The sequence below is a fragment of the Condylura cristata genome, unplaced genomic scaffold (genome assembly GCF_000260355.1).
Source record: "Condylura cristata isolate star-nosed mole 26May11 unplaced genomic scaffold, ConCri1.0 scaffold00006, whole genome shotgun sequence".
NCBI lineage: Eukaryota > Metazoa > Chordata > Mammalia > Eulipotyphla > Talpidae > Condylura > Condylura cristata.
Window position 1 is genome coordinate 27,810,552 of NW_004567107.1, and position 16,515 is coordinate 27,827,066.

The 16,515-nt window shown below is 34.9% G+C and overlaps 1 protein-coding gene across 4 annotated transcripts in view; it reads right to left on the minus strand.

The window, feature by feature from the left end:
- Window positions 1-16,515, minus strand: part of NTRK2 (neurotrophic tyrosine kinase, receptor, type 2) — a 316,763-nt gene that overhangs the window by 261,950 nt on the left and 38,298 nt on the right. For all 4 annotated transcript variants that reach the window (XM_012721348.1, XM_004677526.2, XM_004677527.2 and 1 more), the window contains exons 7-9: window positions 4,433-4,569; window positions 3,746-3,878; window positions 528-833 (exon numbers count right to left, since the gene is read on the minus strand). In XM_012721348.1, the coding sequence (XP_012576802.1) occupies window positions 528-833; window positions 3,746-3,878; window positions 4,433-4,569 (576 nt within the window). The remainder of the gene's footprint in view (window positions 1-527; window positions 834-3,745; window positions 3,879-4,432; window positions 4,570-16,515) is intronic.

Genomic DNA, 16,515 nt, shown 5'->3' on the forward strand with positions numbered 1-16,515 from the left:
TGGAACATTTCAGGTAAGCAAAATATTTCAGGATGAGAAAGGAATATGAATTACAGATAAGGGATAGAAGATAAATATTAAATATGCATAAGCCAGCCAAATACAATTAAGCTGCTCAAGGTTTCTCATGAGTTTTGCCTTCATGGGTTCAAGATCTCATTAATCACTGGAGAGAAAAATCAAACATGTATATTAGATTATTTTTTAAATGGTCTTTGCTATATAGTTGGCATATAGACTGAAGAGACCATGAACCTAAGCCCTAAAAAGACACATAATTTGATGGCCTCCTATACTCCACATGTGTTAGAAGATGCAGACATATGTAGATTCTGTATCTTCACCCTGCACCCCAGAGTAAAGACTCAAGGCACAAAACCTATCCCAGTTGAATATAATGCCACTAGATAATAGCATTTCAAGTCACTCATTGTATACCTGAAGGATGGTTCATTGTATACATGATTTGGTAAGCGTTGAGTGACATACCCAGTCTTCTCCCCAAGGCAAAAGCATCAAATACTCACCAGTGTCAATACCAGGCCTGCCCATGAAGTGAGCAGAAATCTGTTTCTCATCCTTCCCATACTCATTCTTGGCTACTAACTTGTAGTCACCGTTGTTCATGTGGGTGGGATTGTCCAACTGGAGGCAGCCATGGTACTCCGTGTGATTGGTAACATGGATTTTAGTACAGATGTATTTGGACTCATTCAATATTGCCCCGTTATAGAACCACTGAAGCGCTGGTTTGGGGTTGCCTTTCACAGTGAATGGAATGCACCAGTGGTGGTCTGAGGTTGGAGATTCGAGAAATGTGATAGTTGGAGCAACTAAATTGAAAAAGAGAGAGTTAATAGCATCACAAAGCTCAGAATTCACCCCCATCTCCAGATTTCTTTGTCATTGATAGGGGATCTTATTCATCATTGTTGGATTTAGAAAAAAATATAACCATCAACTCTGGAATCATCAATATTTTGTTTTATTAAAGTGGTTTTAATTCCCCACAGAAAGCATCAGGACTCCTTTCTTTGCCTTACTTAAGACCCATGCACCACAGTCACTTTTTAAATTTATTCAGTGTGAGAACCAGCTCCAAACAGAGCCAAGATATTCTGACAGTGGAAAAGGTTCATTTGAGGTTACCTTGGTTTCTAATACATGTGCCTTAGTATTATGTATATGCATTATGAAAACATTGAGGGGCAGTCTTTTTATATTATTTCTTCCCTAAATTATACAAATAAAGACAAAACATGACTTCGGAAGTTTTGACAGAATCGCTAATCTCACAAAACTTATCCAATTGATCAATGCCATGAATATTGCTACTAATATTGATTGACCATTATAAAGTATGATAAATTGTGATTTGTCACTGCTTGTAAATAGCAAATGCCCTTTAAAAGCATCACATTTCATTATAGTTCAGCCCATTTGTGCTAGATTTCAAATGCCAGTGCTCTTTCTACTATCCTCTAAATGTCTAGGGTTCTTTCTAAACCTAGACAAAAAAGCTAGAAACGATTTTAAGGATAAAGCAATTTACGTTTCAGTGTGAAACAAACATAATAAGGGAACATCTTTAAACAGAGTACTTAGCTCGAGTAAATTAATTTAAAATTTCTCCTCACTTTTTATTTTAATATGATCTGACTGATAATTACAAAATCAAAGGTCAGAAAGACCTTCAAAATCTAATAGCATCATTTTTCAGATGAGGAACATAATCCAATGTGATTAAGTGACTTAGTCAAGGTTACCCTGTTGAAAACATATGTAACTGAGAGAGGCAAGTCTGAAGCCAGAACCCAGTCTCTTGATGCTAATCCAGTAGCTCTGCCTACTCAGACACTGCTTGCTGGCTACGTGGGTTCTGCACCTTGCACTTCAGTACACAGAGGGGGAATGTCATCTACCCTCTGTGGAAGACTGAAAATGTTATCTCAGTTGTTAATATTCTCTACCACTTATTCCTTCTACTCTTGATGCTGAGTATGATAGCTTTACAGTAAATTCTTCAAACTACAGTGATCACATAGAATCCAAGAAAATTTTGAATATCAATATCCTTATTAGATAATCTGCTGTTATCTGATATCACCTCCTATTTGTGCTCAGATAAATCCCCCAGGACAAGAAGCAGTAATGCTCATAAGAAAGACTAATTCACCTTCTAAATCTACAGGAAGATTTCCAGTTAGCAGTGAAATTCTAAGTGAGTACAGGGAGCTTGGGAATTCTGCATATGTGTGTGGTAATAGGGTTATTCATCTTAACAAATGCAGTACTACAAAACTTAAATTTACAAAGCTTAATTTTTTTATCAAATACTTGTCATAGGTCTTCAGAAAGTAAAATAATTTTCCATATGCAATTCATATATAAAATTATTTTTAAACAATTTGGGGGAAGGAGCTTTAAACCCATTATCCAAAATAAAGAGCACATGTGAGACATACTTATTTAGAGGTGTGTGTTACAAAGAACATGATAGGACAGGTCGCACACTTACCTCCTCCCACCAGCCCAAACCCCCAAACCTAAAACCATTTATTCCATCATGCTCAGATGAGCCATGGAGGAGGTGCTGATTTAAAGGACATATGTTGGAAGCTGGGTGCATATGTTTGGAGGAAAACATTGACTTCAGGCTTCTGAGTGGGTGAAAGGATGAGGAATTAGGAGTCTAATATCTACTCCGCAGAGTAGTAGTTTCAACAGTAATAGAGTAGTAGTATCTAGTATTTACTATCTACTAGATACTGTCGAGATACCACATATTAGTGGCTACTCTCTATTCAACAGCAGTAGTTTCGACAGCAATAAGGAACTAGGTTGGTAATTTCAGTGATTCACTCCATCAAGCATGGGCTGCATGTGAGTCTAGGCGACCTGAACCTGTAAATCTGGCCCTGTGTACAATGTGTATTCATTCGGACAGATATGCAATGTTGTGAAAAGTATATGATTGTCAACCAAACCCTAATCCAAACAGAACAGAGCCTCATTAATGCATACCATGCCAGCTCAGATTTTGTAATGATGTGAAAAGTATATATGATTTTTACCGAATATACATTCACACTGAACACCACCATCTGGCATGTTAAGATGTGTTATGTTATTTATAGTACTGGGAAGTAATGCACATATGTTTAAGAAGCATTAGTATCCTATATCTAAATCTCAATGTGTACATAAATTTAGAACAACAATAAGATTTCTATCAGTGGTAATAATTTTTGACAGTTTAAATTGGACTCTCCAACCTTCCCACAAAAACTTGGTATCAAACTAATGAAGCTTTACTGTATCAACAATACAATTATCTGTTTGTGAATAGCCAGCCTATGTTTTAAGTATCACAATTTAAAATTTTTTTTGCTTTCATTAAGAAGACATTTTTAGAAACTGATTAATCAGAATTTACACTAAAACTTATTATCCAGAGGTGGATATCCTGCTGAAAATATATGTAACAACAAAAGATGAGGAAGGCACAGAGAACAAGCTGAAGATAAAAAAGTAAAAATAATAATAAGCTTAAAAGAAACACAATGCATAAGCAAGAGAGATTAGCAGAAATAGAACAAGTGAAAAAGACTGATGGTCTCTTGATTAAGTACAAAGTACTACATAAACATTTTTAACACACTCAAGGAACACCTACAGTGACCCAATGCCACAGTGTGTCTGTGCTCATTTGCTATTAAAAACACATGCCTGTCTGATTACGTACAATGTACAGTGAGGTTGACAGAATCTTGATCTTCTCCTACGAGATTTTCTGCCACACAAGAGATTTGTTTTCCACTGTCATCAGATGAAATGTTAGTTATCCTTAAGGAGCCCTGTGTGTGGCTTGTTTCATTCTACAAATGAATTAACAGAAAAAAAAAATCTTTATTAGTAAGGATCCTAGTGTGACAAGATCGATGGTTTTTTCACCGAACTAGAGAGAAAACATATGTGTGTGTTCATGTGTGCGTGTGTGCATGTGTGTATAACATTAGAAAAGGTTTCCATCTTGAAGCAGGTTTAGGCAAGAGAAGAAATCAGAAGTTATTCTGTTTCTCCATATTTCAATTATCTGATGAGAAAATTTTATTTAATCTTTGAATTTCTATCTACCATCCTCCAGGGGAAAAGACCACCAGGAGAGTCGCCCACTTTGCTCACGATGATATTAAAATCTCACTAAGACATAGAGACTTTCCCATCTACTAGGTATACATAACTAAAATGCAAACTTGTATTAGTCTTTATTAATTAATTAAAGATATATAGAAAGTAAATTGTATCCAAAACTCATTATCGAGTTCTCTCTGTGATCTATAGAATATTAAATGCTCTTCACCAGGTGAATACAACCTCAAGTTTTAAGACACTAGCTTTCTATGAGCACAGAGTCAAACATAAGCCTTACCATATGTTTAGAAATCAGATTACCAACATCCCAGTACAAATTCGGAACTGGATCGCCTGCAACACTGCAAGATAATGTGATAGATTTTCCTTCTTCTACAGTAAGGTTAGGTGAAGCCAAATTTGCTGATGGCAAACCTGTGGAACAAGAACAGTAATTGGAGATATACACAGATACTTAAATATGTTATCAAAATAATAGTAATGAACTGAAAACTATGCTTTAAATCTATTACCCATTATTTATTTTCTGACACTGATTTATGTTGATCTGAAGGCAGACAAGGTTGGAAAGATTTGATGTGAACCAAAAACATGCAGTGATAAGATCTGAAACAAATTTTGTACACTTCTTAGAAAGTTCATTACAGGATCACTTTTTATTTAAAAAAAAAAACTATCATTCTGTTCTGTTCTACAGGTACTAATCCAGTGTTTCGCACATACCCAGATACTGTTATCTTATCTCCCCCTCTTCTCACATCCACTTTGTTATAGTCAAGAATAAAAGGGTGAAATAGATCTACACTTTTTGCATAATCTATTTTTTTGCATGGAGTAACTCATAAATCCAATCCTCTACCCATTTGGACTTTAAAAGGATTAGACTGATTTTGAAACCAATCAAACCTTGATTTAGAGTTAGATTGGGGGAAAATGTAGTTTTTAAGCATTTTTCAGAAAGTGGAAGCATGGCCATCACAGCATTAGAATGTTTCAAAATTGTATAGTTAGACAAAATGGATCATCCTGTTTATGACGAGGTTTAAAAAAGATGCATGGGTTCTTATTCTAATGAAAAGTTATTTTTTGTGTGAAAATCCTGAGAAAGTATTTATCAGAGGAAATTCTGAAGTTAATGTTTTTTTTAAATTAAGCAATTTTTTAATATTTCGGGAGAGAATCATTTTATACTTTTATACTTCAAATGCTAGCTTTGCTTTATTGATGCTATTATCACTTCATTAAACAATCACACCTATTGGTTGTTTACACTGCTTTAAACCACAGGGGAATCCTAGTGGTTTGTTTTGTTTTTTTTTTGACATCAAGGTGAATCTCATGGAGTGAAACAATATGGCAAGTCCTGTCAGTCAAGTCCACCCCTCTCTCGGTATCAGAAGCTCTTCTTGGGACTACATTCACCCCACAGCAGTGCCTATGGAACTATGATGCATCATTAACTCCAGAGTAACTGAGAAGTCAGAAAAGCAATTCATCGTCAATAGTCATCAAACAGAAATTAAACCCCCCCTCACACCTAATGGTAACTGACTTAGCATCTCACAGTATTGTGCATCAAGTCTCTCCTGTGACTCAGTTTTTACTGACAAGGTCTTTATTCTTTATGATAGAAACAAAACTGGAAAAAAATTAAATAGTGTATATTGTATTATGCTATATATTTCTACCATCCATAGAAGATCATCCACAAGACCTGACATGTAATGTGACCTCTTCTCAGTTCTCTCTTCCTGTCAGCATCCAGTAGAGAGAAGTAGCGTATCTTTCACTGTATTTCAAGAAGGTTCCCAACACTGTGTGGTACATGGGACAAGGAAGCATATAGGGTGATCTAGAGAAAGCCCAGTGAACAGGAAGGAGCACTGCTGGATTGGGAGTTAGAAGCCCCGGCCCTAAGCCTTCCTGTCTATGTGGCTCTTCTCTCATTTCTCCTCTTCTCTCAGCGTTTCTCCTCTCTAAGATTCAACAGTTCAATTAGACAGTCTAGTTCAATTAGACAGTCTAGTTCAAATTTCTTCTAATATCCAGTGACAACATCTGTGACAATTAAGCTTCCTAATTTATTAAGCATGTCAAGGCAAGATGTAAGAAATGGTTTCTCTTCTTGTAGACTCAGCAATATGTTCTAGGGGACTTTAAAAAAATACTTTTTATAGTTTTTAAACAAAATATGCAATCACAGCATTTAAAGCTTATAATAAAACTTATTATAAAAAGTATTAAATTATGTGTGAAAAACATTAGCCATGTCAGACTAATTCCTGTTTTCTATAGGCACCGATTTCACGCCTTTCCACTCAGTTTTTGGGAAATACCAAAATACCATGTTTATATTGCTACTCCTTGATTTTTTCTATTTTAATATTATCTATCTACTGACCTTGGACCATGGAAGATAAAACCAAGGTCACTTTCATTCACGCCCATACCACACTTGACATTTTCTGTCTTCATAGCTTTCCTTTGCTATGAAGTTATGCTGTCTGCATTTAGGGATAAAGCTCATTTTGAGTATATAATCCCTACTGATAGCTGCTGCATCATATGTAATGGTTATCAAGTTTTACCAAATTTAAGATAGCATTAATAATAAGATAGAAAACTGAAATCCTATTATATATATATATATATATATATATATATATATATATTATGCCAGCTCAACTCTGATGCACTATTTTCTCACCACTCAGTGCTCCAATTATTATATTGCTGATGTTTCTAGATAGCTTCTCTATGTTTTAAATCATTTCTCTCCACTTTTCCATCTTTTTAGCTGTGCTCTATTTAAGGGCGATTTCCAGATTTACAATACAAAAAGTTTCGTTGAAGGTTTTTCTTCTTTGTCATAGCTTTAGTTTCCAAGCCTCTTTTACTGCTCCTAAACAGTTTTCTAATGTTATGGCATCCTGTTGTGCTTCTGATTTCTGAGATATTAATGAAAATTTATTTTGAATATTTCTTCTTTCCATATCAACAGTCACTTGCACTTCTTTCCCTTTTTGATGATCTTGTGTTTGTTTTTCTCTCACACAAGTTTTTATCAAGCAATTGGTTACCCTTAACTGTTTGCACACCTTGAAGAAGGACATTTCAGAAGCAATACATATTCATTAATTGCTAGTTTCACTGTAGGGCAATATTATTGGCCCCTACTGGGTAGCACCTGATGTCAGTATTATTAAAATACATTGGGAAAGGAATGGTCAAATTTTGCAGATATGTTCTTCCAATATTCTCCTTGGGAGAAGAAGAAGAATAGAAATGCCAATATTCAAAATGGAAATCCATCATTTTCAGAGTGGTTCTCAAATCTCCAACTCTACAAGAATTCCTTAGGACCTTAGCTTTATCTTCTTAAGATAATAATCCTCCGGTTTTCTGCTAGAAGGACAATCTCTTGGAATGAAAATGAATTTAATTGTTGCTAACACACCTTCAGCCAACCTCCTTTACTTAGCATCACTTTCTGAGGTCTGTAGGAGTTTGGATAGAAACCAAATTGCCCCTTGCCTTCCCCATCACTGACTTGATAACAAGCATTCTCAACACTCCGGTTATTCACTACTCATCCACTAGCTCTCCAGCTTGCAGTATTTTGTGCTTTGTTGACCTCCATTTTTTTGTACTAAAACAGATTTACCCATTCAATCAGGAGGCACCAATAAGCCAGGGCCTTGTTCCAAAAATATGATCAGACTCCACCAGTGGAGCATGGACACACCCTTCTTGCAACTTAAGTACAAACCTACATTTTGTAAGTAAGTGTACCTAAAAGTCTGGAAATTCTGAACAGGAACAGGAAATAGTTAAAGAGATCCTCAGTGGAGAATCATAAAGTGCCCTATAAATCTAATAGTTTTCTACAAGCCTGTATTTGCATGATTAATAATTCTAAAAATGTTTTTTAATACATTACATAATAGTATTTACTGGGCTTTCACTGAACCAGAAATTCTTGTCTAGTACTTTAAATTATTGTTTTTTTATACTTAAATATTAAAGTTAAGTATTTTGTCTTCATTTAATTAATGAAAGATATAAATTTTGAAAAATTGAAATATAACTTCCAAAGTTGCCAGGTACTTAGTCTGGGAATTTGAACCTAAAACTCAGAATTTTCCCCATCACATTTTACTCCCTCGCTAGAGTGCATCTACTCAAGTTTAACAGAAGCCTCACACACCACCAATACATATCAATGATCCAGGGATTTGCTTCATGAAAAAAATAATTGTGTATCTATTTGTGAAGGAAGAGTGAGTCTTCTTTATTTACAGAGAATTTATCACCCTGTCATAGCTATTTCCAAAGGAATCTGTGCAAAATTGGCCAAGTCTAGATCTTTTCAATGTAAAGTCTTCCACAAATGAGTAAGCATCTGACTCACGTTAATTCTACAGCATTAATATGCTGGCCAAAGATTCAATAATGGAAAAAACAATCTGTACTTGAAATATCACTTGAAGTTTAATTAGCACAATAAAAATGAATTGGGAAGCGTGAATAGCCAAGCAGGATAAACCATTTGCCAGGCACTACTTCCTGACTTAATAAGATTTGAAATAGACACAAGTACAGAGCAAAGCTCAGCAACGCTTCCAAGAGTGTCTAGCATTATTCTGATGGGAATTGATTTGAGCTTTAGATCTGCCTTCTTTTACACTCTGAGAAACCCCACTGTAGATAAGAGATGACCAGCTGCTCAACCAGAAAATGCCTCTGCATCCAAACTCTCCACCTGCATGTGTTCAGGAAAGACATCCCACCTGAACCTTAAGCTCAGCAGAAAGTCATCAACATGTAGCAAAAGGGCTGCTCTTTAGATCAGGCTTTCCCATACATACTACACACATCAGTTACCATCAAAATTTGTTTAAAATGTTGCATCTCTTCCAAGAAGCCTGACTTGGAAACTCAGAGTCTACATTATTAACAAACACCCTGTACCAAAGACTACAATTTGAGTAGCAAGAGGTTAAGACAATGGGTGTTGGACAAGTCTTTTGTTTCTGAAGCCTGAGGGAAGGATGACCTGAGCAATCATCTTGTCCATCAAACTTTCCCCACAGTGTGCTCCACCCAACTCTAATTTTGAACTCCTAGAAATGCTCGGCAGGGGCCTTGGAGAGTGGGAAGGAATCCAAGATATTTTTTTTAAATCTAAAGGGAATGTAACCTAGAAGGTCACAATACACATAGCTATATTAAAAGCTTAGAAGTCCCACTCTAAAGGAACTCTCACTTTCCTTCATCTTACATATCCTAAATTTATTTGGGTACACACTATCTCTCTAATTAAGATCTTGCTTTCTTTCTTTAAATTTAACAAAAGATAAGGCATATATATATATATTTATATTATATGTGAACTATTTTGATATTTCAGGTTAATTCATACTGATGATAGCAACAATATGAATAGTTAGTATTTACTGAGTACTTAGTATGTACCAGACCTCATCTTCAATATTTTCCCCATTACATTATTCACCACTCTAAAAATTCCAAAAAGTAAGTGTCATTGGTATCCTTATTTCCAGGAAAGATTTTAAAACTTATCTAATATAACAAGTCAACAGCTAGTGAGTGGGAAGAGCCCCATCTCTGTCCATGTTTTACCAAATGTACTGACAACTCCTTGAGCTACTCCATACCACTGACCTACACATTAGAGATCTAAGACTAGGTCTTTAGATCACTAACTCAAAGTATGCAGTTTCTTATGCTCTAGCAACTGCGTAAAACTAACCTCTAATCACTTTAGCTTATTAACTCAACTTTCTGATAAATAAGATGGGTCAAGTTTGGGTTTTCTTTGTCAATATCTGCCAGTAGTTCTTGACTGAATTCTCTTTTCATTGCCTTAATGATCCTGAGCGCTTTGTATATCCTATGGCGTTATCACTCCATGAGCAAAATAAATAAATAAATTCTATCTTCTCTCCTCTCATCTTGTTAGCATATCTTTCAATGTCTTTGTCGCATACAAATTTCACTACCAGGAATGAAGTAGACTGAGCCTAACCTATTTAGAAGTGCCTGCTTTACACATGATTGCAAAAAGGACAGAAAATTAGCAAAGTTTTTACAAGTAGATTAGCAAAATTCCAAGTGAAAACTGGAAATTGTACCTTTATATTTATTTTAGCTATTATTGTATGAAAGAGGTCACAGAATTTTTCATCACAAAAATTTAATCAGTGGCAGACAGGTTAGAAAAAACAACTTTATTTTCCTTTCAAACAAAATCAAGAAACTTATATCTGCGACTTGCCTTATTTTGGTAAATAAAGACATCTCAAATAAAAGTAAAGCAGTAGAATAAAATAAAATTTTATATGTTTTTCAGAAAGGTATCAATTTAACTAAACCTTAAGAAAAATTTTATACCAATCTAATTTCTACATAGAGTATTAATAGGACATATTTTAAATCTTTGGATGACAAGAAAATAGAATTACTATCAGTCTATTTTCCTCATGTAAAACAAAAAGGATTATGTACAAATAGGCTAAACAGACATATAACATAAATATATTAAAAAGGTAAATATCAAAAACAAATCATTAAAATCAATTTATATCAAGGAACCAGACCTCTCCTCCCATATGCCTGTGAACTGACATTTCCCATCATAAATAGTGTATTTTATTTATATGTCTTAAGGATTCTCTATGCTAAAAGTCTGAAGGTAAAGGCTGGAAAACTGAGAAATTGAAAGTGTCATTAAAGATAAATAGGAGAGCAAGCCTGAGCTGAATCCCATCAATGGACCTGTTAAATACCTGTGTAACTAATTGCACAATCCTTTGACCATTAGCTAAATTACTACCTTCTGTGTGTTATGGGACAAGCATAGTCTATGGTAACTAGTTACCAATAAGATAGATTTTATTTTTTATAAACCAAGGAATGCTGACTTTCTTAAATATATTTACCTACTTAGAACGGAGCATTTAATACACTACTAACAATTCCCAAAGAAATTCTCTTACTGAGATTTAAATTATAATTGTAGAAATCAAAATATAAACTACTACATTCTTCACTAATTCCATTCAGGCGGGAAAATAACTTAAAGGTGAATATTACTAACAAAACTAACTTCCAAAAATCAACCAAGTGCAGAGATTGTGTGCAAAAATTTAAACTATAATACATGATACATGTTTTCATTGAAAAAAGCTAAAAGCTGTAAGAGAGACATTTTTATATGTAATACAAATCAGCACAGGTTAACAAGATTGCCTTTCTTCAGTTATAATGGTGATTTGGTTTCTGTCTTCAGAACCAGTGCTCAACAGAAATTGTGTATGAATATGTTTTGTTGCCTTGCAATTAATAAAGTTCTCTGAAGGTTAAAAAGGACCTTGTGGAGAACAGACCAAAACATGTTTCACAGTGTGAATAAATTTACAGTAATTCACAGCAGGAGGGGTTGTTGGAGAAATATTGTGAGGCATTTGACTATATTGCTAATAGGAATGGTGTGGTTCAACTTCCCAGCCGAGCCTGTCATGCTCACTTAATTACTAAAGGTGGAAAGGAAAAGAGAAAGGAGAATCCTTCAAAACAGGATGACAGGTATTTCAAAGAAAACTATGAAATGCTAGAATAACATTTGATATTATCATTTGACTAAAAGAATACATTTATCTTAACTGAAATATATGCACCTTTATATTATAATTTAGTCCAAGTTGATCATTGATAAAATATAGCTCATGCATTTATTAATGCATGAATTCAGCAAATATTAATCAAATGTCTGTTGTTTTCAAGTAAGATATTAGGCATCATGGAGGCTTATATCTGCTTATGAAATATAGAAATTTGTTGTCCATAAGATACTGAATAGAATGAAATAATATAAAGAAGAGTTTTTAAGAAAACCCACCTCATAAAACATTAAATCCCAATAATAATTTTTATTGAAGTTAAAATATAAATTTATCCAGTAGCAACTGAATGCAATGGCCGTAGCTATTGGCAAATTATTGGTTCGTAATGGTGAAACATAAAGGACCATATTCTTACGAATTAGCTGAAGTTTTATCCCCCCCCCCAAAAAGGGGGAAAAAATGTAAGAAGCCCATGAATCTGTTACCCAATTAAATATAACATAAATTTGAAAAGCTTATGAATAGCGAGAGCTAAAGTGAATAAAGAACAGCCAAGTGATCATGAATCATGTTTTGTACAAAGTATCTAACTTGAATATCTATCAGAAATTATCTGACTTCTTCAACATGGAATACTGAAGCAAAAGTGAAATTAACAAGGTAGTATAATTTACCACTCTATCTAACTTCAATTTAGAGGATTTAGGGGCTAAGCCCCAAACTGAAGTCTCTTCCTCTCATCTCCAATTTCTACAGATAACATATTTGTTTTTAAAAAATTCACATCCACGTTGAAAAATGAGTATGAATATTGTTAGTTGATTCAAAAAATTATTAGGATCCCCTGAACAAAAGAAAGCAAGGAAACAAGAGTGAAGACAAACAGCACAGCTCCAAATGAATACAAACTGCACAAAATAGCGGGGTTGCATCTAGGCTAGCCCAAGACTAACAGGAAGACCGGATGCCAAAGAGGAGCCGCAGCTGGGCCAAAGCATAGGGTCACTGATTGAGAAAATGAGTAGATACAGGAGGAATAATCTTTGCGATTCCTGCCCTTCCCTTACACTTTGGGTGCCACATCCAAAAGCAGCTGCAACTACCCTCAAGAAGAAGTAATAAGTGCAAAATAAAGGGGCCACGCCAAGTGCTGTAGCACCCTAGAAATACGGTAAAGCCCAATATAGACTGGGGCATTTCAGGCGTAAAAAGACAATTACTTAGAGACTGAGGCGTTTAGAAATCAGTTGTTAAAAGGGAGAAATTAGTAACTGGAGAACTATCTGAAGTGCAAAGTAAATGAATAAAGTGGTTCTTCCATAACATCACTCAAAAGAACAAAAGCATGGAATATAATCACAAAAAGGTTAAGGAGTATGGAAAGCTGGTCCAGAAGTATAAATATGTACCTAAATAAACTAGAAAATTCCGTCAGAAAGATTACATTGCTTGTAACATATATGTATACACACATAGGTACATTGTGGTAAAATTTAAGACTAACATGAATTAGATGAAAATCTTAAAAGCTTCTAGAGGTAAAATAAAAGCACAGATCACCTACAAAGAAATAAGCATTGGAGTGGCCTTAAGCTTTTTATCAGCTGACACAAGCTATACGTCTATCGTCTGACAGATTCCGGGTAGATCAGGAAAAGCTCTGAAAAATCAGACTTTCCACTGCTAACTTATGTTATGACCTCCCTTTTTGTATAATCATACACTGCTAACTTATGTTATGACCTCCCTTTTTGTATAATCATAATATCAAAATATTCTGAGCAACTTTCACCTTACAATTGGATTGTCTCAGCCTCAGAAGGAGCTACCTGGCCCTGACAAGCAAGTAGTGCACCAGGGTGAGAAATTCCTCTAGAAGTCAAAAGTAATTAAACAACTGGCTGATTAATAAAAACAAATGGCTGTTACTGCAAAGTCTCTCACTGCCAGACTAAGGAAAACCCAAATCTTATCACTCTATCTCTCATAGCCTTCTATTCAGTTTCTAAATAACCACTCAAGCTTTCTACTATCTAGTCTTTAGATATGCAAATTTACCCAAGTTGCCTGTGCAGAGCTAATCAGGTTTTCTACCATCTAGACTTCAAAAAAAACTCACTTAAACTTTCTAACAAGTTTTTCAAAGAACCTTACCTTAATTTGATCTACAAGCAATTTCCTCTTCCTATCCTCACTTTACTTTACCCCCTAGGATGTCTCTATGAGAATGAAAGCCTTTAAGTAATAGATAATGTTTAAGGGACTTTATTTTGGTTAATCTTCACTGTGGTAAATATAATAATATTAGTCTTGAACTTTGTAAAAATGTTATAATCTCAACTGAAGGTCAAAAGGACCCCAGACTATTCTTAGCAAAAAGGTGATTGTGATCTCAGCCCATTTCATATGCTAATGTCATCCCTCTGCCTGCTTGAAGTGTACAAAATAAACCTCTGCTAAAAGCAGAGCAGAAAGACTTGCACCCAACTCCCATTCCCATGTCTTCCTCATGCACTGCTCTCCTTTTTTCCCTTTTTCCCCTTTTTCTTGGAATCTCCACACGCTCACGCCGTTTCCACCTTGAGACCCTGCCTGTTCTAACCCCCAATAATCTGTGATCTGGGACAAAGTCTCCAACAATCAGCAACATTGAATACAAGGAGAATATGGTACACTATCCACAAAATTATAAATATAAAAAGAAATTCTTTTAAGTATAAAGATTTTCTAATCAGCTGATTCCAGGAAAATATAGTCTCAATTATTTGGAAAATACAGCTTATTTCCCTCCAGGCAAGAACTTGCTGCTTTTATTGAAAAATTTTAAAAAAGATGTACTAAGGATGTACTCCAGCAAAAAGAAAACACCCTCCAAGAGAAAGTAGAAGATAATACAAAGCAATAATATACAAAAAGAAAAGATAAATCTAAAAATAAAGTTCCAGATGATAACAATGTGGAATATGGGAGGAGAAAATACAGGAAGTAAAGTATCCTTTCATGTTTTATTGAAGATTACTTCTAGATACTTACAAATAATAAATTTAAATATTTGGGCAATATATTTATAAAACCAACAACACAACTTATCACTTTCAAATAATAAGGAAAAATAAAGCAAAGAACTGTCAATGGAAGAAAAGGAAAAATCCTATAGAAAAATAAGCCAAGAATGTAAGGGGACAGTTTACTGACAAAGTCCAATAAACTGAAGATAATAATAATCAGGAAAATGCAAACTAATAAACAATAAGATATCATATTTTAGAAAGACAAAAAATAAACTGACCAATATCAAGGCATTGAATGGCTATAAATTGGTACAATGTTTTTTAATGTGCAAACATATAAACCAAAAAGTATTTCCCATTGTGTATTCCAGAAAAACTTTGCATCTGTACATGTGCACAAAGAGCACAAATAGAGATGCTTGTTGAATATTTAAGCAGTAATGGGATATAATATAAATATACATCAATTTGGAAGATTTAAGGTGAATAGTTGCTATGAATCTAACTAGTTAGTCCTAATGGATCCATCAACACATGCCCTTTGGCAGTGGATCTTAAGTCCACTCTCACTCAAACAATTCATTGACTAATTTGTAGAAACAAAAAAAAATATTATTGAAAACCAATGAAGTGGTCAAGAAAAATTGAAAATAGCTCACCATTCCCCTTTTCCCTGTCCCCCTCCTCCATAGTGTCTCTGTGGCCTAGCAACAAAACCAAGGGAGTTTGCGGGGTTATTACCAGAATGCCTTCAAGGCAACATGGCCAAAATTATAAAAAAAAAAAAAAACAGCCAGAATTGGTTTCAGGCAAGGGCGAAGCAGACGTCTATTAAGAGGCCGTTTGTGAAATCAGAGCAGGAATTAGATGTTTTCTTTTTTTCCTCTCAGTGGTTGTTGAATCAATGTGGTCACAACAGCCGTGGAGATCTGGGAGCTGGCCAAGGGGCCAGGTGACTCAACATTGAATTTCGTGTCCCTCTAGGCAGTTTCTCTCAGCAGTGCAAATTTATACCAGAACAGAGAATAGTTACCCTCTTATCAAACAGAAAAAGATACATTTTAAGAGGTTTTTGTTTTTTCTTTTATGTTGACTAGCAAAGAAAGCTAAGGGAACTCGATGAGGGGGGAAAAGCCTGATACCTCCATATGAGGCCAAAGAGCCTCTTTATGACAGAAAAATCTGTGAGAATGGTAAATACTGTCTTCTAAGTCCTTTCAGGATAAGAAACAAACACTTGTCTTTCCTTTTATTACATTCTAATTAAAGTAGGCAGCAGCTATATTTTCTTTATATAAAAACTGACCCCAAATAATAGTTTTTAGAAACAAAGAGTAGGAAGTTCATGGCTAATACATAGTTTCCTGCAGTGAAAATTAAATACTACATGATTTTCTGGTGTGTCCCCAGTCAGGCCAGAAGATCAAATATCAGTGCTTGAACTGATTAACTAGTTACTAACTGATTACAATTTCAACAGAGGAGTAATATTCATGTGTTACGATATTATAGCAAAATCCTAAGCAGACATTTTGCTTCCTCCCTTGTAATTACACTGGTACTCACACAGAGTTATGATTTCATCATCTGATACCCTTTTAAGTCCTGGAGGTGCAAATGCTGAGGAAAGAAGTGGGGCTATAGGTAAGGGGGAAACTATAAACCAAAACATGGGGGAAAGCTTGAGGAAGGGCAGATACATG